Below are 25,482 nucleotides of genomic sequence, written 5' to 3'. Positions count from 1 at the left end.
TAGGTTTGGCAAATGGAAAGAGAGTATGTGGGATGGAGATTTTCAGCTTCTAGGGAATAAGAGAGGAAAGAGAGTTCATTATAAATTAGAATTGTTCAGGTGGGCCAATGGGCCAAGGAGTGGCAGATGGAGATAATTTAGAGAAATGAGAGGTGTTGCATTTTGCAACTGTATAAGACATTGTTGAGGCCACTTTTGGAATACTGTGTTCAGTTCTGGTCTCCCTGCTATAGCAAAGAGGTTGTGAAACTTTGGAAGTGGTTGGAGAAGATTTACAAGGCTGTTGCCATGCTTGTGACCTACAGTGAGAGGCTGAAGTGGCCAGGGATATTTTCCCTGGAGAATTGGAGGCTATGGGGGTGATCTTATAGATGTTTATGAGGGGCATGGATAGGGTAAATACCCAAGCACTTTTTGCCAGGGTAGGGGAGTCCAAAACTAGAGGGCATATGTTTGAGGTGAGAGGGGAATGATTTAAAAGGGACGTGACCGGCAAGGTTTTCATGCAGAGGATGGTGCATGTGTGTAACAAACTACCAGATAATGACAACATTTAAAAGGCATCTGGATAGGTACATGAATAGGAAGGATTTAGAGGCATATGGGCCAAATGCGACTAGGTTAATTTAGGATATTTGGTTGGCATGACAAGCTAGGCCGAAGGGTCTGTTTCCATGCTTTATAACTCTAATCAGCTTTGTTGAAAGCAGAAGAGTCAGAGCACTTTCAGAGCAGCTTTCAAAGATGTTTTGCCCTTACTGGGAGCAATAGGCAATAGGTGCAGGAGTAGGCCATTCTGCCCTTCGAGCCTGCACCACCATTCAATATGATCATGGCTGATCATCTTTAATCAGTATCCTGTTCCTGCCTTATCTCCATAACCCTTGATTCCACTATCCTTGAGAGCTCTATCCAACTCTTTCTTAAATGAATCCAGAGACTGGGCCTCCACTGCCCTCTGGGGCAGAGCATTCCACACAGCCACCACTCTCTGGGTGAAGAAGTTTCTCCTCATCTCTGTCCTAAATGGTCTACCCCGTATTTTTAAGCTGTGTCCGCTGGTTCGGCACTCACCCATCAGCGGAAACATGTTTCCTGCCTCCAGAGTGTCCAATCCTTTAATAATCTTATATGTCTCAATCAGGTCCCCTCTCAGTCTTCTAAACTCAAGGGTATACAAACCCAGTCGCTCCAGTCTTTCAGCGTAAGGTAGTCCCGCCATTCCAGGAATTGACCTCGTGAACCTACGCAGCACTCCCTCAATAGCCCGAATGTCTGTCCTCAAATTTGGAGACCAGAACTGCACACAATAGTCCAGGTATGGTCTCACCAGGGCCCTGTACAGCTGCAGAAGAACCTCTTTGCTTCTATACTCAATCCCTCTTGTTATGAAGTCCTGCATGCTATTAGCCTTCTTCACTACCTGCTGTACCTGCATGCTTACCTTCATTGACTGGTGTAGAAGAACACCCAGATCTCTTTGTACTGTCCCTTTACCTAAATTGATTCCATTTAAGTAGTAATATGCCTTCCTGTTCTTGCCACCAAAGTGGATAACCATATATTTATCCACATTAAACTGCATCTGCCATGCATCTGACCACTCACCTCACCTGTTCAGGTCACCTGTAATCTCCTAACATCCTCCTCACATTTCACCCTGCCACCCAGCTTAGTATCATCAACAAATTTGCTAATGTTATTACTAATACCATCTTCTATATCATTAATATATATTGTAAAAAGCTGCGGTCCCAGCACTGATCCCTGCGGTACCCCACTGGTCACTGCCTGCCATTCCAAAATGGAGCCGTTTATCACTACTCTTTGTTTCCTATCAGCCAACCAACTTTCAATCCAAGTTAGTACTTTGCCCCCAATACCATGCGCCCTAATTTTGCTCATTAACCTCCTATGAAGCATTTATCAAAAGCTTTTTGAAAGTCCAGGTACACTACATCTACTGGATCTCCCTCGTCCATCTTCAGAGTTACATCCTCAAAAAATTCCAGAAGATTAGTCAAGCATGATTTCCCCTTCATAAATCCATGCTGACTCTGACCTATCCTGTTACTACTATCCAGATGTGTCGTAATTTCATCCTTTATAATAGACTCCAGCATCTTTTCCACCACTGAGGTCAGACTAACTGGTCTATAATTTCCTGCTTTCTCTCTCCCACCTTTCTTAAAAAGTGGTACAACACTAGCCACCCTCCAATCCGCAGGAACTGATTCCGAATCTATCGAACTCTGGAAAATAATCACCAACGCATCCACGATTTCTCGAGCCACCTCCTTCAGTACCCTGGGATGTAGACCATCAGGCCCCGGGGACTTATCAATCTTCAGACCTAACAGTCTCTCCAACACCAAATTATGGCAAATATAAATTCCCTTAAGTTCAGGTCCTTCAGCCACTGTTACCTCAGGGAGACTGCTTGTGTCTTCCCCAGTGAACACAGATCTGAAGTACCAATTCAATTCTTCTGCCATTTTTTTGTTCCCCGTAATATATTCCCCTGTTTCTGTCTTCAAGGGCCCAATTTTAGTCTTAACCATTTTTTTGCCTTTCACTTATCTAAAAAAGCTTTTACTATCCTCCTTTATGTTTTTGGCAAGTTTACCTTCGTACCTCATTTTTTCTCTGTGTATTTCCTTCTTAGTTATCCTCTGTTGTTCTTTAAAAGCTTCCCAGTCCTCCATTTTCCCACTTATCTTTGCTATGTTATACTTTTTCTCTTTTAACTTTATATGTTTCTTAACTTCCCTCGTCAGCCATGACCACCTATGCCTCCTCCTAGGATCTGTCTTCCTTTTTGGAATGAACTGATCCTGCATCTTCTGCATTATACTCAGAAATATCTGCCATTGTTCCTCCACTGTCATCCCTGCTAAGGTATTGCACCATTGAACTTTGGCCAGCTCCTCCCTTATAGCTCCATAGTTCCCTTTATTCAACAGAAATATTGTCACTTCCGATTGTACCCTCTCCTTCTCAAATTGCAGATTGAAGCTTATTGTATTATGGTCACTACTTCCCAATGGCTCCTTCACTTCGAGGTCCCTGATCAATTCTGGTTCATTGCACAGAACAAGTTACAGTGAAATCTGTAATTTGTGGGACAGCAACTGAGTGAATGAGTACATCCAGAATTTTAGTGGAAAGTGGGAATTCATTGCACTGTGGGGATGAAGTGCTTTAAGGTTTACCGCAGTAAGTACAGTGTGCTGAGTGGGGAGCTGAGTGAAGGGTTAGGTGGGTTCTTGTTTTAAACTGCTCATTTCTTTCAGCCTCCAGCATTGTATTTCCACTGCTGTCCATCAGAAGGAGTGAATCAGTCACTGTTATCATTAGAAACCTTACGGTTTCAATACCTCATTGTTTCCTGAGCATTTTAAAGTTTACTGACAGCAGCGGGGTTTAGGCCGTGTTCACTGCAAACGATTATGCAGACAAATAACACACATACGAGAGGGCAGGGTGGGACTTGTCTTTTGATTTGGTGGAAGGTGGGAGGTTCTGCGCGCTGTGATCCGGAGCAAACACGACTGCAGTAAATCATTCAATCTCTACAGTGTGTAAGTAGGCCATTCAACCCCTCTGAAGAGCATGCCATCCCGACCCACGCCCACCAGCTCCCTGCCCTGTCCAGTAGTTCTTGCTGGGGGATGAGACTCGGCCATAAAATTAGGGGGAGTAGATTCAAGGTAGAGATGAGGAGGAGCTGTTTTTCCCGGAGAGTAGTTAATCTGTGAAGGGTGAGGGTGGATTGGCCATGCTACATTGCCCCACATGGTCCAGGGATGTGCAGATTAGGGTGGATTCGCCATGTTAAATTACCCATAGTGCCCAGGTATGTGCAGGTGAGGTCTATTCGGGGGGTAAATATCGGGCAGGAGGGGAAGTGGAATGGATGTGGGTGGGTTACCCTTCGGAGGGTCGGTGTGGTCTCATTGGGCCGGGTGACCTGCTTCGACATTGTGCGGATTCTCTGAAGGGAAAGGATTTTTGCAAACTGTGCAGAGCAGTGCGGCCCGTTAGTCCGGAGCAGGCGCAGTGCGGAGCCGCCGTTCGCCCCGCCCCTTCTACTCGTCACGCCCCGCCCCGCCCCGCCCCGTCGTCACTCGACACTTGCTCCTCCCACTGTCCCGGCCGCGCTCCGCCTCTGTACCCGCCTCTCGCTCCACCCAGTCGCTCCGCCCCTGACCCCGATCGTCACTCCGCCCCCCTCCCCGCTGCTCGCCCCTCCCCTTCCTGTGTCTCCCTCTGCCGCCTCGACGCATCGATGACGTCACAACGCGGAAGTGGCTCTGCTCGGTTCAGAGTAAAACCCTTTCGCTGGGCAACTCTTCAATCTAAGAGGGAGAAAATCTGTTCACTGGCAGCAACTGGAGTGAATCCAGGGAGGGAGCAGACTCTGCAAACTCAGGTATGTGTCTTAATTGCCCGGGTGAGGAGGGACAGAAGGATAGGGTGGGGCTGTTTCCCCAGCCCGCGCCAGAATCTTAGGGGTAACCTTATAGACTTTTATAAAATCAAAAGGAGCATGGATAGGGTAAATAGACATGGTCTTTTCCTTGGGGTGGGGGAGTCCAGAACTAGAGGGTTTAGGGTGAGGGCGGCGGGGGAGGGGCCGTGGAGATTTAAAAGAGATCGAATGAGACAACTATTTCCCGAGGTTTGGGCGGGTGTGAATGTGTGTACGGAATGACCTGCCAGAGAAAGTAGTGGAGGCTGGGACAATTACAGCATTTAAAAGGCATTTGGACGGGTGTGTCAATACGAACGGTTCAGAGGGCCAGGGAACACGTGCTGGCCAATGTGACTAGATTAATTTAGGATATCTGGTCAGCACAGAAGAGTTTGACTGAAGTGCCTGTGCCTGTTTCTGTGTGTATATGACTCTGGCTTTCCACTAACGTTTGCCACGTCTGTATGTTCAGTTTCTCTCTCTGGTGTCGGTGTTAATACCTTGGTGTCTCATTATGCTCCCCTTCCTGGGGACATTAACCATTTCTTGAGGTTGTTCCTCAAGAAGCTGCATTGCAGGTTCATCTTGAATTGGCACACTTTATTTTGCTTTCCAAATCAGACCTGCTCACTCTCAGCATTATGCCAATGACGTGAAAGATAGTAACTTTCAGGTGGAGTTTCAGAGAGATAAGATTAGATTAGATTAGATTGCTTACAGTGTGGAAACAGGCCCTTCGGCCCAACAAGTCCACACCGCCCCGCCGAAGCGCAACCCACCCATACCCCTACATTTACCCCTTACCTAACACTACGGGCAGTTTAGCATAGCCAATTCACCTGACCCTGCACATCTTTGGACTGCGGGAGGAAACCGGAGCACCCGGAGGAAACCCACGCAGACACGGGGAGAACGTGCAAACTCCACACAGTCAGTCGCCTGAGGCGGGAATTGAACCCGGGTCTCTGGCGCTGTGAGGCAGCAGTGCTAACCACTGTGCCACCATGCCGCCCATAAGTCTTGACGTTTTTGCTTTTCTGCTCTTGTAAGATCCTGAATCGGCACCTTCAGGAGAATTAGTTAAAGTGGAGTGAGAACAGAGGGGGAGAGAGAGAATGGGATGGCGCTTTCAATTTTGTGGAATAATAAAAGAAAAGAATGTTCTCCAGAAAGCAGAATCGCTTGTTCTGAATTTCTACCCTGGACTGACAGTGATGGCTTTTATATTCTCTTTTTACAGCGTTTGAAGATCTGAAGTCAGAAGTTTCAAAATCAACTGTAACATCAACTCTCCTGCTCCTCGGATGCTACTTGATGTGCTGTGAATTTTCAAGTGCCGTGCTTTTTGACAGTGAGTCAGCAGTCCTCACTTTGGTGTCAATGTCTCACGGTCACTCAATCCATCAGGACCACAACGATTTTTGACTGCGATTCTGTGAGAAGGAGCAAAGCTTTTTGGTTCCTGTTCGAGTACATTTCCAGTATCAGTGGGACTGGATGAGAGACCTACTGTTGCAGTGCACTGAGTGTGGAGCGTGTAACAGCTATACCGCCTGTTAAGATGAAATCACGGTGCGAAGGGGCTCTACATGCGTTTGTGTGCGGCTGAAGCTTCGGCCATGGAAAAACCTGAGGAATCCTGCCCTGTGGAGAAACCATGGAAGTGTGGTGACTGCGGGAAAGGCTTCTATGTCCCATCTGCCCTGGAAACTCATCTGCGCAGTCACACCAGAGAGAGGCCCTTCAGCTGCCCTGAGTGTGGGAAGGGCTTTACCCAGGCCTCTGCCCTGCGGACTCACCAGCGGGTCCACACAGGGGAGAGGCCGTTCCCATGTCCCGAGTGCGGGAAAGCCTTCAGCAATTCCTTCAACCTCCAGACACACAGGCGACTCCACACTGGTGAGAGGCCGTTTTCTTGCTCCGAGTGCAAGAAGGCATTCAGACATTCCTCTGACCTGCTGACCCACTGGCGGGTCCACACGGGGGAAAAGCCCTACAGCTGCCCCGAGTGTGGGAAGGCCTTCAGCAATTCCTCCCATCTGCTGACTCACCAGCGGGTCCACACAGGGGAGAGGCCGTTCACCTGCCCCAACTGCGGGAAGAGATTTAGTCAGGTGAGCAACTTGTGGAAGCACCAGTGTCTCCACACTGGGGAGAAGCCCTTCAGCTGCCCCGAGTGCAGGAAGGCCTTCAGCAATTCCGCCACTCTGCTGACCCACCGGCGGATCCATATGGGGGAGAGGCCATTCCCCTGCACAGAGTGCGGGAAGGCCTTCAGCAATTCCTCCATCCTGCTGAGACACCAGAGGGTTCACACAGGGGAGTGGCCCTTCAGCTGCCCTGAGTGCAGGAAGCGGTTCAGCGATTCCTCCAATCTCCAGACCCACCAGCGGATCCACACTGGGGAGAAGCCCTTCGGCTGCACAGAGTGTGGGAAGGCCTTCATCCGCTCCTCCCACCTGCGGAGGCACCAACGAGTTCACGTGCCATCGCAGGATGATTGAAGGAGCAACAACCGAGTGCCATTAGGGACTGGACTATCAACCCAGTTCCTGGGAGTCCTGAGTTTGAATCCAGCCGCAGCAGATCACGGAATTGGAATTCGGTCAGAAATCTGGAGTTCAGAATCTGATGATGAAACCGTTTTTAGGGTGGGGTGAAATTGCTGAGTGAGGCAATACTTCCTCCAGGTTACGGCTGTACCAAGGATCCAATTACAAAGGACAACTTGGTGATGACCAACAGTAAAGAAAGTGAGGTAGGATGGGGGGTGTGAGAAGTATGCACGCTTTGACCTTGAGCTGTTTAAAAAGCAGCTACTTTTTCTACACCTTTTTGCTGGAGGGATCTGAAGCTTTAACAAAGTTGGGTCACAATAAAGATTACCTGAACTTACCGCGGGCTCAGACTCTCATTGAAAGCTTTGAGCTCCAAGAGGTTTTTGTTTTAAAGCTGCTTATTTCTTTCAGCCTCCTGCACTAAGTTTTCAATGTTGTGTATCGGCTGGAGCAGTGAATGGGTAGCTAGTATCATTAGATATTGTAAATTTTTCAGGAGTGCAGGTACTGTGTTGTTTCATTGGCATTGTAAAGTTTACTGGCAGCACTGGGAGGTATGGGCTGTGTTCACTGGAAACGATGGGGAGGTGCCAGTATTGGACTGGGGTGGATAAAGTTAAAAATCACACAAGACCAGGTTATAGTCCAACAGATTTATTCGGAAGCACAAGCTTTCGGAGCACCGGTCCTTCCACAGGTAGCTGTGGAGCAGGATCGTAAGACACACATCTTATAGCAAAATTCATAGTGTCATGCAACTGATGCCTTTTAGAATGGGTTGCAGGTTTCGGTTCATTAATATGTAAATCCAAGAACAACATCTAAGTCATGCTCTTGAGATGACTTATGGTTTTATATTTTTTTTAAAAAGTGACATCTCAGCTCACACAATACATTAAAGTTGTGAGGTTCGAGTCTATCAGTATCCCAATCTTGAATCAGACTAGTTCTGTTTTTAAAGTAGGAATATATAAAATATTACATGGATTGACTGCCTGTAGATTGTGTGCTTTGTGAGGAAAATTGAAAGTATCTGCAAATATAATTCTGCCAATACAAATTTACTCCATAGAGTTGTGTGTGTATGCATGTGAGTTTGTGTGTGAGAGTGCATGTAAGAGTGTGTGCATGCTTGGTAAAGTGTGAGTGTGATGGAGTATAAGTCTGTGAGTGTGTGAGCATGTTAGAGCTGAAAATGTGCTGCTGGAAAAGCGCAGCAGGTCAGGCAGCATCCAGGGAACAGGAGAATCGACGTTTCGGGCAGAAGCCCTTCTTCAGGAATGAGGAAGGTTTGTCCAGCAGGCTAAGATAAAAGGTAGGGAGGAGGGACTTGGGGGAGGGGCGTCGGAAATGCGATAGGTGGAAAGAGGTCAAGGTGAGGGTGATAGGTTAGACTGGGGTGGGGGTGGAGAGGTCAGGAAGAAGATTACCGGTTAGGAAGGCGGTGCTGAGTTCGATGGATTTGACTGAGACAAGGTGGGGGGAGGGGAAATGAGGAAACTGGTGAAATCCGAGTTCATCCCTTGTGGTTGGAGGGTTCCTAGGCGGAAGATGAGGCGCTCTTCCTCCAACCGTCGTGTTGTTGTGGTCTGGCAATGGAGGAGTCCAAAGACCTGCATATCCTTGGTGGAGTGGGAGGGGGAGTTGAAGTGTTGAGCCACAGGGTGGTTGGGTTGGTTGGTCCGGGTGTCCCAGAGGTGTTCTCTGAAACGCTCCGCAAGTAGGCGGCCTGTCTCCCCAATATAGAGGAGGCCACATCGGGTGCAGAGGATGCAATAGATGATGTATGTGGAGGTGCAGGTGAATCTGTGGCGAATATGGAAGTTTCCTTTGGGGCCTTGGGGGGAGGTGTGGGCGCAAGTCTTGCACCTCCTGCGGTTGCAGGGGAAGGTGCCGGGAGTGGAGGTTGGGTTGGTGGGGGTGTGTGGATCTGACGAGGGAGTCACGGAGGGAGTGGTCTTTACGGAATGCTGATAGGGGAGCGGAGGGAAATATATTCTTGGTGGTGGGGTCCGTTTGGAGGTGGCGGAAATGACGGCAGATGATGCGCTGTACATGGAGATTGGTGGGGTGGTAGGTGAGGACCAGTGAGGTTCTGTCCTGGTGGCGGTTGGAGGGGCGGGGCTCAAGGGCGGAGGAGCGGGAAGTGGAAGAGATGTGGTGGAGGGCATCGTCGACCACGTCCGGGGGGGGGGGGAATTGCGGTTCTTGAAGAAGGAGGCCATCTGGATTGTACGTTTCTGGAACTGGTCCTCCTGGGAGCAGATGCGGCGGAGACGAAGGAATTGGGAGAATGGGATGGTGTTTTACAGGGGGCAGGGTGGGAGGTGGTGTAGTCCAGGTAGCTGTGGGAGTCGGTCGGTTTGTAGTAGATGTCCGTGTTGATTCGGTCGCCTGAGATAGAAATAGAAAGGTCGAGGAAGGGGAGGGAGGAATCTGAGACTGTCCAGGTGAATTTGAGGTCGGGGTGGAAGGTGTTGGTGAAGTGGATGAACTGTTCAACCTCCTCGTGGGAGCATGAGGCGGCGCCGATACAGTCATCGATGTAGCGGAGGAAAAGGTGGGGGTGGGGCCAGTGTAGTTGCGGAAGTTGGATTGTTCCACATATCCTATGAAGAGGCAGGCATAGCTGGGGCCCATGCGGGTGCCCATGGCTACTCCTTTCGTTTGGAGGAAGTGGGAGGATTGGAAAGAGAAGTTGTTCAGGGTGAAGACCAGTTCAGTCAGTCGAAGGAGGGTGTCAGTGGAAGGGTACTGGTTGGTACAGCGGGAAAGGAAGAAGCGAGGGCTTTGAATCCTTCATGAAGGGGGATGGAGGTGTACAGGGACTGGATGTCCATGGTGAAGATAAGGCGTTGGGGACCGGCGAAGCGAAAATCATGGAGGAGGTGGGGGGCATGGGTGGTGTCCCGAACGTAGGTGGGGAGTTCTTGGACTAAGGGGGACAGGACCGTGTCAAGGTATGCGGAGATGAGTTCGGAGGGGCAGGAGCAGGCAGACACAATGGGTCGGTCTGGGCAGTCAGGTTTGTGGATTTTGGGCAGGAGGTAGAAGCGGGCGGTGCGGGGTTGTGGGAATATGAGGTTGGAGGCGGTGGATGGGAGATCCCCCCGAGGTGATGAGGTTATGGATGGTCTGGGAGATGATGGTTTGGTGGTGGGGGGTGGGGTCATGGTCAAGGGGACGGTAGGAGGAGGTGTCTGCGAGCTGGCATTGGGCCTCAGCGGTGTAAAGGTCGGTGCGCCAAACTACTACCGCGCCTCCCTTGTCTGCTGGTTTGATAGTGAGGTTGGGGTTGCAACGGAGGGAGTGGAGGGCTGCGCGTTCCGAGGGTGAGAGGGGTGGGGGAGTTCAGGTGGCGGTTAATATCGCGGCGGCAGTTGGCTATGAAGAGGTCGAGGGCAGGTAGGAGGCCAGCACGGGGTGTCCAGGTGGATGGGGTGTGTTGGAGGCGTGAGAAGGGGTCGTCAGAGTGTGGGCGAGAGTCTTGGTTGAAGAAGTAGGCGCGGAGGCGAAGGCGGCGGAAGAATTGTTCGATGTCACGCCGTGTGTTGAACTCATTAATCCGAGAGCGTAGGGGAATGAAGGTGAGGCCTCTGCTGAGGACTGATCCTGTGAGCATGTTAGGGTGTGCGTATATGAGAGAGGTATGAATAAAAGCAAGGGATTGCATTTTTACTAAAACAAGGAAGGACAGGACTTGTATAGTTAAAACAGAGACCTGGGAGGGTTCAGATACATAGTTATGCAACCTGCAAAGAACTGGTAGACTGGATGGTTAAGAAGGCATTTAGCACCATTGCTACCCAGACCCACCCCCTTACTTCATATTTCTCATAGCTAATCCACCCTTCCTTGCATATCCTGAACAATAAGGGTAAATTAGCATGGCCAATCCAGCCTAACCTACACCCTAATCTAAAAACAATACCTTCTCAAGAATGTAATTTAAATGCACAACATTTCTAAGAAAAATGTCCGTCTGACTCAACCCTGGGACCCATACAGAATTCACACCTATTGTTAGAAACGCTGTGCATTTGAATGACTTTCTTGAGAAGGTAATTAAAAACAAGTTCTGGAATTAACATGCCAAAGAGCAGAAACCCATTCTAAAAGATGAAAGATTTAATCTAAAATTGTTTAATATATCACATCTCCATGACACTGGACTCCTTTGGCTATAAATGCCATGATCATGATCTCATTCTCCACAACCAACCTGATAAAAGAGCGGTGCTCCAAACGTTAAAGTTTCAATAAATCTGTTGGTTTATAACCTGGTGTTGTGAGATTTTTAACTTTGATAAGGAAACACGTGCTGTGGGACTGGTAACAGTTGTTATTTTGTGATCTGTTCCTCCTGAAATTTCTCCTCTGCGCAGGCACGGTTGAACAGTCTGTTTTTGTGCTTTGTGCGAGATCAGGCTGGCAGCTTTTAAATCCTTATGTTTAGCAGCAAAAGAAAATTGTAAGTCAGCAATCGTATTTCGAGAATGGTACTTCCAGCTCTGATAGTCCTGTTGGGTCACCAGAGAGGGAGGGAGAGAAGAAGTCACATCTAAAAAGCAAACCGAAAAGTTGTTGTGTTTGTTCCGTCAGTTGAGTTGGTTCTGCACTCCGATGAGACTGGAAACTGATTTTAATGGATCAGAATTGAACCCGACAATGGAACACCTTAAATTTCAAGAACGTTGAAAGGGCAAATCAAACTGTAACCTTGAAGAGAGATGCTTCCATTTCTAACCTTGGGTGATCCAAATGAGACATTGTTACTGATCACTCCATTTCAGAGTGCTGCTCTTTCATCAGCTGATCGTGGACAGTAAGGTCATGATCACAGAATTTATAGCCAAAGGAGTCCACGGTCATGGAGATGTCCTTCACTAAACAATTTTAGATTAAATCTTTCATATTTTAGAATGGGCTTCTGTTCTTTGGTACGTTAATCCCAGAATTTGTTTCAAATTACCTTCAAGAATGTCATTTAAATGCAGAGCTTTTCGAATAACCATGTCAGTCTGACTCGATATTGGGACACAGACAGAATTCACACCTATTGTTAGAAAAGCTCTACGTTTAAATGACATTCTGAAATGGCTGATCTTTAACATTGAGAATAGTTACATTGATATATTCAGAAACATTGTTAAAGTCTGAAAGCATGTTCACTTTTTGAAAAGAGCTGCTGAAATCTTTCTGAAACTTGCATTGAAACGTGCGTAGTTAGGCCACAGCCCAAGACAGGCTGTAAAGGATGAATGGCCTAATCCTAGTTTTGAGAAATTGATTCTGACGATGTAGAAATAGAGTCGTAGAGCACAAAAGCAAACCCTTCAGTCCAGACAACCAAATATCCTAAATTAATCTAGTGACCCATTTGCCAGCATTTGGTGCATAGCCCTCTGATTCTTTTCTATTCATGTCTCCAACCAGATGCATTTTTTTCTTCTTCAGCTAATTGAAGCTGGAGAAGCCTGAAATCTTTAAAGGATTTCCTGAAAAAAGCTTTTATTCAAGATTTGGCTCAGTGGAGGATTTTCTAAAGCTTTGCTATTGTAGTTTTCAATTTGTCAAAACAACTTTTCAGTTGTTGTTGTCCAAGGCAGAGTAAATATTCATTTAAGATATAATTGAGATATATACATTCTTTACAATATTTTTCCATCATTACCAGTGATAGTCCATCATTTAGTACATTGAGCATCATCTTTTTGTGATTCAAATCATATCTGTTGAAGTGAATTCTGCAAGATACTTTTGTATTTTATCTAACTTTGCTTTGTGTTAAAGATTTCCTTTGTGACATTTTAATTAAAATATCTCAATGAATAATAATGAAACAGCTAATTTATTCTGAAATTATTTCAATTAGTTGGTCGATTGCCAAATAATAGCTGCATAACTGTTGTAAATATTGACACCCAGGAAAGCTATTTTGTTTAATATATTTCCTTTGTAAAGATTTTATAAAATGAATGTATTTTCATATGAAATAAAATTTGCAGTGTTTTATTAAATGGTTGAAAGTAACTTTGCACTTAATTGCTCCATTTGGGATTAAACAGATTATTTTTATCAAAATCATATTCACAATTTATGGTGAGTGTATTAACAAACAAATGTTGCCATTTGCCATTGAATTGCCTCAAACACAATTTGAAATTCTTGAATGAGTTGAATAAGGGGTACACTGTGAATATTTATTGCGCATTTCTGAAATTCTCTGCACTGCCATTGCATTTGGTTAAACAAGATATGTAACCCTCCTCATAACTTTGTATTTCTTTGATATTTCATTTGCTATTGCTATTGCCAAATAACTTCATCAAATGCCAAAACGTTTTTAAGCTCTGAATTTTCGGTCTGGTAATGTCATTCAGTTGTGAACAATCTGAAGATTAATTTCAATACATATAAGAATGTCAAAGAGATTGTGATAATAGAAAGTCAACATGTAGAATTGCCAATGAAACGTAAACCAAGGCTGCTCTTAATTTGGTACAGACTAAATCGCAGTCAAAATAATAAGAATAAGTAGAAATAACGGCATTGTGCACAAACTGTTTGTAGTGAGTTCAGAATTTTTCTGATCATTTAATTCTGACACCTGCAGTGGTGGCAGCACCATGATCTGTTTTATTTGTTCATGAAATGTGAGCAGCACTGGCAGAGCCAGTATTTTCCATCATCCCTTCTTTCCCTTGAAAGCTTGACGACTAAGCACACAGATGTGAATATTGGGTGAAGACACAATGAGGTTGAGTTGCAAGGCCTACTGTGGCATAACAAATTGTACTGGCTTACACTGCATCCTGACAAGACAGATTTTTGGGAGGAGAACAAAAATTGGAATTCCTACTTAAATATTGATGCTCCCATTTATATCTCTCAAAAAGATATTGTTTGCTCCATAAATTTGTAATGGCTCTTTTGTTGAATTATTTTCCTGCATCCGCATATATCTGGAATCATTTTCTTTTCAAGAATTTTGTATTAACGTTTGCCACTTACTGCTGCCATCATCCCTTCAAGATCATTCCAAATCGTAATAACTTGCTTATTTTCTTAAAAATTAAATCTTATCCCCCCGCCCCTTCTCCCCCGCGCCCCAGCCCAAATCCCTTTTCTTATAAAGTGGCTGCACTATTTCGAACATGGTCACGCTTTCTAAATATTACCATGTACTTTTAATTATGAGATTTCAATGTGTCTTTTTAAATATAAAAATGCCCCTTCAAATATAGTTATGCCCTTTAAATGTGTTATGTTCCTCTAAGCGCAATCTTGTCCCTCGATAATGTATCTTTACCCCTTTAGATATGACTGTCTCTTAAAGCATCATTTCTACTTATAAATAGGGCAACGTCTCTTCGAAATGTAGATTAATTTAGATATGACTGCGTCATTTTGCATATTAAGATATCCCTTTGAATGTGCCTACATCCCTTTGAATGTAATTTTGTCCATTTCGATTTATTTGCAGAAATAGTCCATTAAATGTCCATGTCCCTTTTAAAATGCAGATTTCCCGCTTCAGGTAGCAGTTGTAGCGCGAGGTGGCTGTTGCTTGGTGACGGTGAGGCTCCCCCGGCCCCGCCCATCCCCCCCCGTGCAGACGTCACGCGGGGGCGAAGGCGGTTGGGAGGAGAAGTCGCTCGAGCGGGGAAGCGGCGGGAGGGCGGCCGTTAGGAAAATGGCGCCGTGCGGCCCGGGGCAGACACCCGTCACTGGGCACCGCCGCCTTCCTGGCGCAGCTGCTGTGTCACGGCCACACCGGCCGGCTGTACAGCAGGCAGGAGCCGGTGAGCATTCTGGAGGCGGATGTTCCTCAGTCATTGAAGGGGCAGGACCTGTTGAGAATGGTTAGTGAAGTGTGTGGTGTACTGAGCCTTATTAACATGGATATAGTTTGTAATTTGTCACAATATACATTTTATTATTTAGAATGGTAGAGATGTACAGCACGGAAACAGACCCTTCGGTCCAACCCGTCCATGCCAACCAGATATCCTAAATTAATCTGGTCCCACTTGCCAGCACTTGGCTCATGCCTCTAAGCCCTTCCTATACGTATACCCATCCAGAGACCTTTTAAGTGCTTTAATTGTAGCAGCCTCCACCACTTCCTCTGGCAGCTCATTCCATTCACGCACCACCCTCTGCATGGAAACGTTGCCCCTTAAATACCTTTTATATCTTTCTGCTCTCACCCTGAACCTAGGCCCTCTAGTGCAGACCTTCACCCCCTACACTAGGGAAAAGACATAAGAAAGTTGAGCAGCCAGACAAGACGGAAAAGCCACAAAATATCGAGCCAGATGGGGAAAAAAGTTGTGGTTCTACCTTTTTTTTCCTCCTATTGGCATTTGGACACTTCAAAATCTGTCAATAATGCCAGCATCACCACTGAGCATATTGCATACGTTCCTCTGTGTCAACAAGCATTGCGCATGTTCCTTGCTTTGGGTGTCACCCTAGTTCAGGACTGGGGGTGGGTGTTGGAAGAGCTGCAGAACAAGGGTGTGCTGGGAGCAGGGTGGTGAATTGGGGATAGGTGGAGACAAGTAGAGGGTACAAACTGGTTGGTCACTGGGAGGAAAGAATCTGGTTGGGGGCAGGGAGGGGTGGGGAAGAGCCTGGGAAGGGATTCGAGGAGTGGGGAAGGAGGTTATTTGAAATTGGAGAACTCAGTGTTGAGTCCTCCAGGCTGTAGGCTGCCCAGGTGGAAGATGTTGTGGTGTTCCTCCAATTTGTAGTTTGGTTTGTTGTGGTAATGGAGGCGGCCTAAGATGGTCATGTCAGAAAGGGAGTGGGAAGGGGAATTAAAATGGGTGGTGATTGGGAGGTCCGGTCGGCCTATGCAGACCCAGCTGTGACGCTCGGCGAACCGTTCCCCACGTTTACCCTCTGTCTCCCGAATGCCACAATTGGCAAACACATGGCAAATACAGTACCCCAATGTGAAGTTAGAGCCTTTGCTGTGTTTAAAAAAAAAGCAGAAAAGAGATGCATTGTTTAAATGGTGACATTGGGATATGGAGAAAGTGAGGACAGCAGATGCTGGAGATCAGAGTCAAAGTGTGGTGCTGGAAATGCTCAGTCAACATTCGATGAGCAGGAGAGTTGACACTTCAGGCACGGGCCCTTCATCAGGAATGACGTGTGGATGTACAAAGGGGCTTCAGCGTCCTTCTAAAACAGTCAATGCCAGTTGTCAGGTGCAGCGAGCAATGCAAGTGGCATATTAGCAAGTGGAAAGGAGTTCAGAAGTGGGGATGCCTGCCTGCAGTTAGGGGATCATTGAATATATTCAAGGCGGAGTTCATTTGATTTTTGAACAAGAGGAGGATGTTTATGGGGGAAGATGAGAAAATGGCTTTTAAGTCCAGTACAGAACAGTTACAGAGTCATACAGCATAGAAACAGACCCTTCAGTCCGACTAATCCATGCTGACTGTGTTCTCAAACTGAACTAGTCACACCTGCCTGTGTTTGGCCCATATCCCTCTGAACCTTTCCTATTCATGTACTTATCCAAATGTCTTTTAAATGTTGTTACTGTACCTGCATCCACCACTGTGTCGGGATGTTCATTCCACACACAAATCACTCTTTTTAAAAAAAAATGCTGCCCCTGAAGTCTTTTTAAAATCTTTCTCCTCTCACCTTCAAAATTTGCTCTCTAATCTTAAAATCCCCGCCCGTGGGGAATGACACACACCATTCACCTCATCTCCCCCCCTCATGATTTTATAAATCTCTAAGGTTACTTCTCAACCTCCTGTGTTCCAGTGAGAAAAGTCCCAGCCTATCCACCTAGATGTAGGTAGATTAATATCCAGTTATGTATGGGACTTTGGTGGAAAGTGGGAATTCACTGCACTGTAGGGATGAAACCCTACCCTATCCAGATATTTCTGCTGGTGGATGAGACGAGGCCACATAATTTGGAGGACTGGATTTCGGACAGAGATGAGGAGGAACTATTTTTCCTGGATCGTAGTCAATCTATGGAATTCTCTGCCCAAGGAAGCAGTAGAGACAGCCTCATTAAGTATATTGAAGACACAGTTGGTTAGGTTTTTGCATGGTAGGTTAATTAAGGATAGTTGGGATAATGCAGGGAGGAGGAGCTGAGACGATAGACAGTTTTACCATTATTTTAATGAATGACGGAGCAGGCTGGATGGGCCAAATGGCCTACTCCTGCTTCTATTACTATGAAACAATAACCCTGCATTTCCCATGGCTAACCCACCTAACCTGCACATCCCTGGACATGATGAGCAATTTTGCCTGGTCAATCCAAATCAAGGCTGGTGAGCAATGTAGTGATGTGGGAAATGAACATCAGAGAATGATAGAAAGGGACAAGGAGAGTAAATATACCAGCAATCAAAACTGGATTCTGAAGATCACAAAAATGGAAACAAAAAGTGGTGTTTCTGCATGTGTGCTGCACTGTAACAAAAGTAAATGAATTGTCTGCACACATTGAAGAGAATAATTATGATCTGAGACTCCTTACAGAAACATGGCTTCAGGATGACAAGGATTGGATCCTGAATATCGAGGTGGTAGTCAAATGGGAAGCTAGGTAAAGGTAGAGGGTTGCCACTGCTAATCAAAGCACTGACCACAGGGTAGTCTGATATCCGCTCTGATTTAGAACATAGAACATAGAAGAATACAGCGCAGTACAGGCCCTTTGGCCCTCGATGTTGCGCTGATCCAAGCCCACCTAACCGACACTAGCCCACTATCCTCCATATGCCTATCCAATGCACGTTTAAATGCCCATAATGAAGGAGAGTCCACCACTGCTACTGGCAGGGCATTCCATGAACTCACGACTCGCTGAGTAAAGAATCTACCCCTAACATCTGTCCTATACCTACCCCCCTTAATTTAAAGCTATGCCCCCTTGTAATAGCTGACTCCATACGTGGAAAAAGATTCTCACTGTCGACCCTATCTAAACCCCTAATCATCTTGTACACCTCTATCAAGTCACCCCTAAACCTTCTTTTCTCCAATGAAAACAGCCCCAAGTGCCTCAGCCTTTCCTCATACGATCTTCCTACCATACCAGGCAACATCCTGGTAAACCTCCTCTGCACCCGTTCCAGTGCCTCCACATCCTTCCTATAGTATGGGGACCAAAACTGCACACAATACTCCAGATGCGGCCGCACCAGAGTCTTATACAACTGCAACATTACCTCAGTACTCCGGAACTCAATTCCTCTACCAATAAAAGCCAGTACGCCATATGCCTTCTTCACCGCACTATTTACCTGGGTGGCAACTTTCAAAGATTTGTGTACATGGACACCAAGATCTTTCTGCTCATCCACACTACCAAGTATCCGACCGTTAGCCCAGTACCCCATCTTTTTATTACTCTTACCAAAATGAATCACCTCACACTTAGCTACATTGAACTCCATTTGCCACCTTTCTGCCCAGTTCTGCAGCTTATCAATATCCCGCTGTAACCTGCCACATCCTTCCTCACTGTCTACAACTCCTCCGACTTTCGTATCATCCGCAAACTTGCTCACCCAACCTTCTAACCCCTCCTCCAGGTCATTTATAAAAATGACAAACAGCAATGGTCCCAAAACAGATCCTTGCGGAACACCGCTAGTGACAGCACTCCAAGATGAACCTTTGCCATCAACTACTAGCCTCTGTCTTCTTCCAGCCAGCCAACTCCTAATCCAAACCTCCAACTCACCCTCAATGCCATACCTCCGTATTTTTTGCAGTAGTCTACCATGGGGAACCTTATCAAACGCCTTACTAAAATCCATATACACCACATCTACTGCTTTCCCCTCGTCCACCTCCTTAGTCACCTTCTCAAAGAATTCAATAAGGTTTGTGAGGCACGACCTGCCCTTCACAAAACCATGCTGACTATCCTTGATCACGTTATTCCTATCCAGATGTTCATAAATCCTATCCCTTACAATTCTCTCTAAGATTTTACCCACAACAGAAGTGAGACTCACCGGCCTATAGTTACTAGGGTTATCCCTACTCCCCTTCTTAAACAAGGGAACCACATTTGCTAGCCTCCAATCTTCTGGCACTACTCCTGTAGACAACGAGGACATAAAAATCAAGGCCAATGGCTCTGCAATCTCCTCCCTTGCTTCCCAGAGAATCCTAGGATAAATGCCATCAGGCCCAGGGGACTTATCTATTTTCACCCTTTCCAGGATTTCCAACACCTCTTCTCTACATACCTCAAAGCCATCCATTCTACTTAATTGTGACTCGGTACTCACATCGACAACAATGTCCTGTTCCTGAGTGAATACTGACGAAAAGTATTCATTCAGTGTCTCCCCAATCTCTTCAGCCTCCACACGCAACTTCCCACTACTATCCTTGACTGGACCTATTCCTACCCTAGTCATTCTTTTATTCCTGACAGACCTATAGAAAGCCTTAGGGTTTTCCCTAATCCTACCAACTAAGGACCTTTCATGTCCCCTCCTTGCTGCTCTCTCTTCAGGTCCTTCCTGGCTACCTTATAACTCTCAATCGCCCCAATTGAACCTTCACGCCTCATCTTTACATAGGCCGCCCTCTTCCATTTCAGGTCCTCATTTCTCTGTCTTCTGATCTCCCTGTTCCCAGAGAATAAGATGTCAGTCTGTTCTTAGCTCTACTGGATTTCTGCTGAAGCTTTGACGCCCACCCCCTCTTTTTACACCTTCTGGAACAATAAAATATTCAGTCAGTCAATCAAAGCCCAATGCACAATCTCCCAATCTCCCAACCAACCAGACACAAAAGTGTAGTCATAGCAGAGAATCAAACAAGAAAAATGAAACAACATGAGAAATAAATAGGTGCTAGTGCTTAATTTCTGTTCATTAGGAAGCAAACCAGAAATAGGACTCTCCCAGGATTCTGATTGTGCCCAACTTGAGGATCCTCTCACCCTTACATCGAACTGTTAGTACCCAGCTATGATTTACAATATTTACACCAGAAATGAAGCATCTTATCAAATAGAGATAGACACGTACAGCACGGAAGTAGACTTTCTCTCTCTCTCACGCGCGCATACACACAAGTCCATGGGGGTGAATTTTTATTTGCAGATACATTCTATTTTGCTTAAAGATGCACAATCTGCAGACAGTCAATACATATAATATTTTGTAAATTTGACTTTGGAAATAGAACAAGGTTTGGACTCTGACCTCACACATTTAATGCTTTGTCTGAGCTGAGATGTCATCTTTGTTACAAAACCTTAAGTTATGTTGAGAAGTGCCTTACAGGAAGTTGGAGATTTACATATTAATGATGCCTGCAACCCATTTGAAAAGATGGAAGACTTAATAATCCAGGTTTATTCAATATATAATTTCAGTGGCAGGACACTGCAATGTTTTTCCATAAATTCTGTCCCTTATGATCTTATTCTCCACAACCACCTGATGAAAGAGTTTCGTGCCGAAAGCCAGTGCTTCCAAATAGCTTGGTGTTATGTGTTTTTTTTTTACTCCTGTTTATTTTTTCTTACTCCGTTTTTTTTAAACCCCCACACTACTGCCTAACCGCGGTAGTGCTTTTTTTTCCCCTAGCACCCATGGTGTGTGTGTGCAGGTGTGAGACACAGTGAGAGACACAAAGTGAATGAATCTTTATTCAATTTCCACCACCAGGAAGATAGGAAAACACCCGAGTGGCCAGTGACAAGCACTGCCCTTCACATCAAAGGGCAGCGCTGTGTGATCAAAACAGTGAAGGGGAGGGTAGGGACTAAATCAAAATAGAGTTAGAGGGGGAAATAATGCGCCCACCTCTCCCTGAACAACTCCAGGGGGTTGGTGGACACAGCGTGCTCCTTTTCCAAGAACAACCGGGCTCTAACGTAACCGCGGAAGAGGGGCAGGCAGTCGGCCCTAACGACCCCCACCACGGCCCGCTGCCTGGACCTGTTGATGGCCAGTTTGGCCAGGCCCAGGAGCAGACCCACGAGGAGGTCTTCAGACCTGCCCTCCCTCCTCCATACCGGGTGCCCGAAGATCAGGAGCGTGGGACTGAAGTGCAACCAAAAGCAGAGGAGGAGGTTTTTAAGAAAATCAAAAAGGGAGTGCAAACGCCCACACCCAATATATTATGTGATTTTTAACTTTGTCCAGGTTAGGATGGATTGACCATACTCAAATTACCCATAGTGCCCAGGGATGTCCAGGTTAGGTGCATTAGTCAGGGGTAAATGTAGAGAAATGGAGGTAGGGGGGTTACTTTCTGGAGGGTCAGGTGGACTTGTTGGGTCGAGTAACCTGCTTCCACACTGTGGGGATTCTCTGGAGAGAAGAGATTTCTGCAAACTATGCAGGGCAGCACAGGTGTCTCCATGTGAGTTTGTGCGTGAGTGTGTTTTTGCATGCGTGCTTGCTTGGTGAAGTGAGTGTTATGGAGTATCAGCCTGTGCGAGGGTGAGTATTGGGGATGTGTGTGTGTCAGAGAGTATGTGCATGTGTCAGAGAATATGTGCATGTGTCAGAGAGTATGTGCATAAGAGAGGTGTGGATAAAAGCCAGGGGTTGCATTTTGCTAAAACAAGGAAGGGCAAGAGGGTCTGCAGAGGCTGACCAGATGTCCCAGTCACCACCTATTTTAATTCCTCTTCCCTCTCCCTTTCTGACATGACCAGCTTTGGCCTCCTTCATTGCCACAACGATCCAATCCACAAATTGGAGGAACAACACCTCATCTTCCACCTGGAGTTGTCTAATTTCTCCCCTCCCATCCCCAACTCCCTTCACGGGCTCTGCCCCTCCCATTCACTCTTCCCTGCCACCAACCAGATTCCTTTCTCCCATCGACCATCAGGTTGTACCCTCTGTCTTCACCAATCCCCACTTCAACACCTTGACCCCAGCACCCCTTTATCTGCGTCTTGTTCTACACCCATCCCCCATCCGGAAGAAGGATTACACCTGAAACGTCGACTTCTCCACCTCCTGATGCTGCCTGGCTTGCTGTGTTCTTGCAGCCTCCTGAATGTCTATATTGTCAATCGAGACACAGACCTGGACCAACTGTTCCAGAGTCTGTTCCCTCCCTGGATTCACTCCCTTTCCATTCAGTTGCTGCAAGTCAACAATTGAATGCCAGAATGAAAATATAAATTGAAAAAGTGGGTGAGAAAAGAGAGTATTGTACTCACAGATGTTGGACAGAGGAAGAAAGTTGCAGTCTGGGGTGAAGCTCAATCTTCATTCAGAGAGGAGCAGCATCTGTAATCAAATAGACAGAGTCATAGATGTACAGCATAGAAACAGACCCTTCACTCGAACCTGTCCATGCGGAGCAGATATCCTAACCCAATCTAGTCTCACTTGCCAGCACCTGGCCCATATCCCTCCAAACCCTTCCTATTCATAAACCCATCCAGATGCCTTTAAATGTTGCAATTGTACGAGTGTCCACCACTTCCTCTGGCAGCTTACTCCTTAAATGCACCACACTCTGCGTGGAAAAAATGCCCCTCAGAACTCATATCTTTCCCCTCTCACTGAAAACCTATGTCTCTAGTCTCCCCCCCCCCCCCCCCCCCCGCCACTGACTCCAGGGAAACGACCTTGTCTATTTATCCTCAGCCTCTGACCCTCCAGAGAAAATATCCCTGGCTTACTCAGCCTCTCCTTGTAGCTGAAACCCTCCAACTCTGGCAACAGCCTTGTAAATCTTTTCTGATCCTTTTCAAAGTTTCACAACATCTTTCCGATAGAAAGGAGACAAGAAATGGATGCAGCATCCCAAATGTGGCTTAACCAATGTCCAGCACAGCCACAACGTGACCTCCCATACTCAATGCTGTGACCAATAACGGAAAGCATACCAAACACTGCCTTCACTATTCTGTCTACCTGAGACTCCATTTTTCAATGAAGTATGAACCTGCATTCCAAGGTCTCTTTATTCTGCAACACTCCCCAGTCAGTCCTGCCTGGATTGCTTGACCAAAATGTATTTCTCTAAATTAAACTCCATCTCCCATTGGCCTATCTGATCAATTCTAATTTATAGTGAACTCTTTTTCTCTCATTCTGCAGAAGCTGAAAGTCTCCATTCCTTCATACCCTCCCTTGATGCTGCCTGACCTGTTGGGCTTTTCCAACACCACACTCTCGACTCTGATCTTCAGCATCTGCAGTAGTCATTTCTCCAACATTTCCAGAGTCTGCCCCCCCCCGCCCTGCCCCAATTCACTCTCTTCCATTTCAGTTGGTGCAAGTCAACAACTGAAGCCCCGAATGAAAAATAAATGGAAAAAGAGGGTGAGAAAAGAGTGCCATACTCTCAGATGTTGGACAAAGGAAGGAAGTTAGTCTGGGGTGAAGCTCAATCTTCATTTAGAGAGAGAGGAACAGCAGCAGCTTCAGAAGGACATGGTCCACCTTCCACATTCAGACAGTAGGGGGGCTCTGATTGGCAGAAGGATAAGTTTCCTTCCAGTCCGCCAAATGCTCTCCATTGGTCAATGAAGGTCGCGAACCGTTTCTAGGGACAGCGATGAGCATGCAGTTTTTGCTGACACCGGCTAACCCGCACAGACCTTGCTGACACCGAGGAGCATGTGCAATATGCTCTGCAGATGCTGCTGTTACTGACAGATTTTAAGTGGTCAAATGCTAATAGGGGAAAAAAAAGAGTAGAGCCACAATTGTGTTCTCCTGTAGCTTGACGTAACCACCCATGCTTGTCGCTATTTTTGCTATTTGTCTTACCGACACCACTCATGATTTTCTAAGTCTCAATAAGGTCACCCCTCAACCTCCTGCACTCCACTGAAAAAAGTCCCAGTCTCTCCTCATAACTCAATCCCTCCAGTCCTGGCAACATCCTAGAAAATGTTTTCCAAACCCCCTCCAACAGTATTCTTCCTATTACGGAGTGACCAGAACTGTACTCAGTACTCAAAATGGCTTCACCAACATCCTGGACATCCTCAACATGATGTCCCAACTCCCATCTTAACGGTGTGAACAATGAAGTCAATGCTGCTAAATGCCTTCTTAACCATCCTGTGTCCCAGCAATGCACCTTTCAAGAACAATGTACCTGCAAGCCACCATGTCTCTCTGTTCTACAACACGACCCAGTGCCCTACCATTACCTGTACAAGTCCTGCCCTTGTTTTAGCAAAATGCAACCCCTCGCTTTTATCCACAACTCTGTCATAAACATGCTGTCTCTCAGACACACACACATATGCACCACTCACCCCAACCAAAATACTCACCCTCTTACAGACTTATACTCCAATCACACTCACACTTTACCAAGCATGCACACACACACACACTCACACACAGATAATAGTCTATGGGGTGAATTTGCATTTGCAGATACATTCAATTTTGCTCAAGAAGTGCACAATCTGCAGGCAGTTAATCCATGTAATATTTTATAAATTCCTACTTTGGAAATAGAACCAGTCTGATTCAAGCAAGAATGGGATACAGACAGACTTGAACCTCACACCTTTCATGCATTTTCTGAGCTGAGATGTCACCTATTTTTATAAAACCTTTATAAAACATTTGTGAATGGGTACTTAAAAGTCGTTCTGGGGTTTACATATGAATGAACTGAAACCTGCAACCCATTCTAAAAGATGAAAGACTTACTATCATTCTAGGTTTGTTCAATATATCCCATCAGTTGCATGACACTGTGATCTTTTACTATAAATTGTGTCTTATGATCCTGCTCTACAGCTACTCGATGAAGGAGCATCGCTCTGAAAGCTAGTGCTTCCAAATAAACCTAGTGGACTATAACTGGTATTGTTTTTAACTTTGTTTACCCCAGTCTAACACTGGCTCCTCCACATCATTTCTAGTGGAGACAGCCCATACCTCCCGGTGCTGTCTGTAAACATTACGATGCTGATGAAATGATGCAGTAACCGCACTCCTGAAAAATTTACAATTTCAAATGATATTAGCTAGTCATTCATTGCTCCATCTGATACATGACATTGGAAACTTAGTGCAGGAGGCTGAAAGAAATGAGCAGCTTTAACACAAAAACCTCTTGGAGGTCAAAGCTTTCAACTGTACCATTCAAAATCAGAGACAATTACACAGAGTGGTGAACTTAGCCCAGACAATCACAAAGGTCAACCTCCCATCTATATAATCCATCTATCAGGCCCAATGTCAAGGAAAGGCCGCCAGCATTCTCAAAGACCCATCACAGCCGGGCAATGTGTTTCTTCAACCTCTACCATCGGGATGGATAGTACAGAAACCTGAACCAGCCGATTTTGAAACAGTTCCTTCCACACTGTCGTTAGAATACTGAATGCACTCTCAAACTCTTAACATTCACCTGGACCTGTGTTTTTGTTTTTGCAGCTGTTTATTTATTATTTACATATCTTTGCTACTTAACTCTGTG

The 25,482-nt window shown here is 46.0% G+C and overlaps 1 protein-coding gene across 1 annotated transcript; it reads left to right on the top strand.

Moving 5' to 3' along the window:
* The first annotated feature begins 4,297 nt into the window (after positions 1-4,297).
* On the top strand, positions 4,298-8,321 carry LOC148144101 (uncharacterized). Its single transcript, XM_087974597.1, has 2 exons — positions 4,298-4,432; positions 5,715-8,321. The coding sequence occupies exon 2, from the start codon at positions 6,064-6,066 to the stop codon at positions 6,976-6,978; it is 915 nt and encodes a 304-aa protein (XP_087830723.1). The 5' UTR covers positions 4,298-4,432; positions 5,715-6,063; the 3' UTR covers positions 6,979-8,321.
* The last annotated feature ends 17,161 nt before the right edge of the window (positions 8,322-25,482 follow it).

Source organism: Chiloscyllium plagiosum, unplaced genomic scaffold (genome assembly GCF_037043375.1).
Source record: "Chiloscyllium plagiosum isolate Xiang-an unplaced genomic scaffold, Cpla_swu_hap1 HiC_scaffold_27, whole genome shotgun sequence".
Taxonomy (NCBI): Eukaryota; Metazoa; Chordata; class Chondrichthyes; order Orectolobiformes; family Hemiscylliidae; genus Chiloscyllium; species Chiloscyllium plagiosum.
This window is presented reverse-complemented; position numbering and strand designations above follow the sequence as displayed.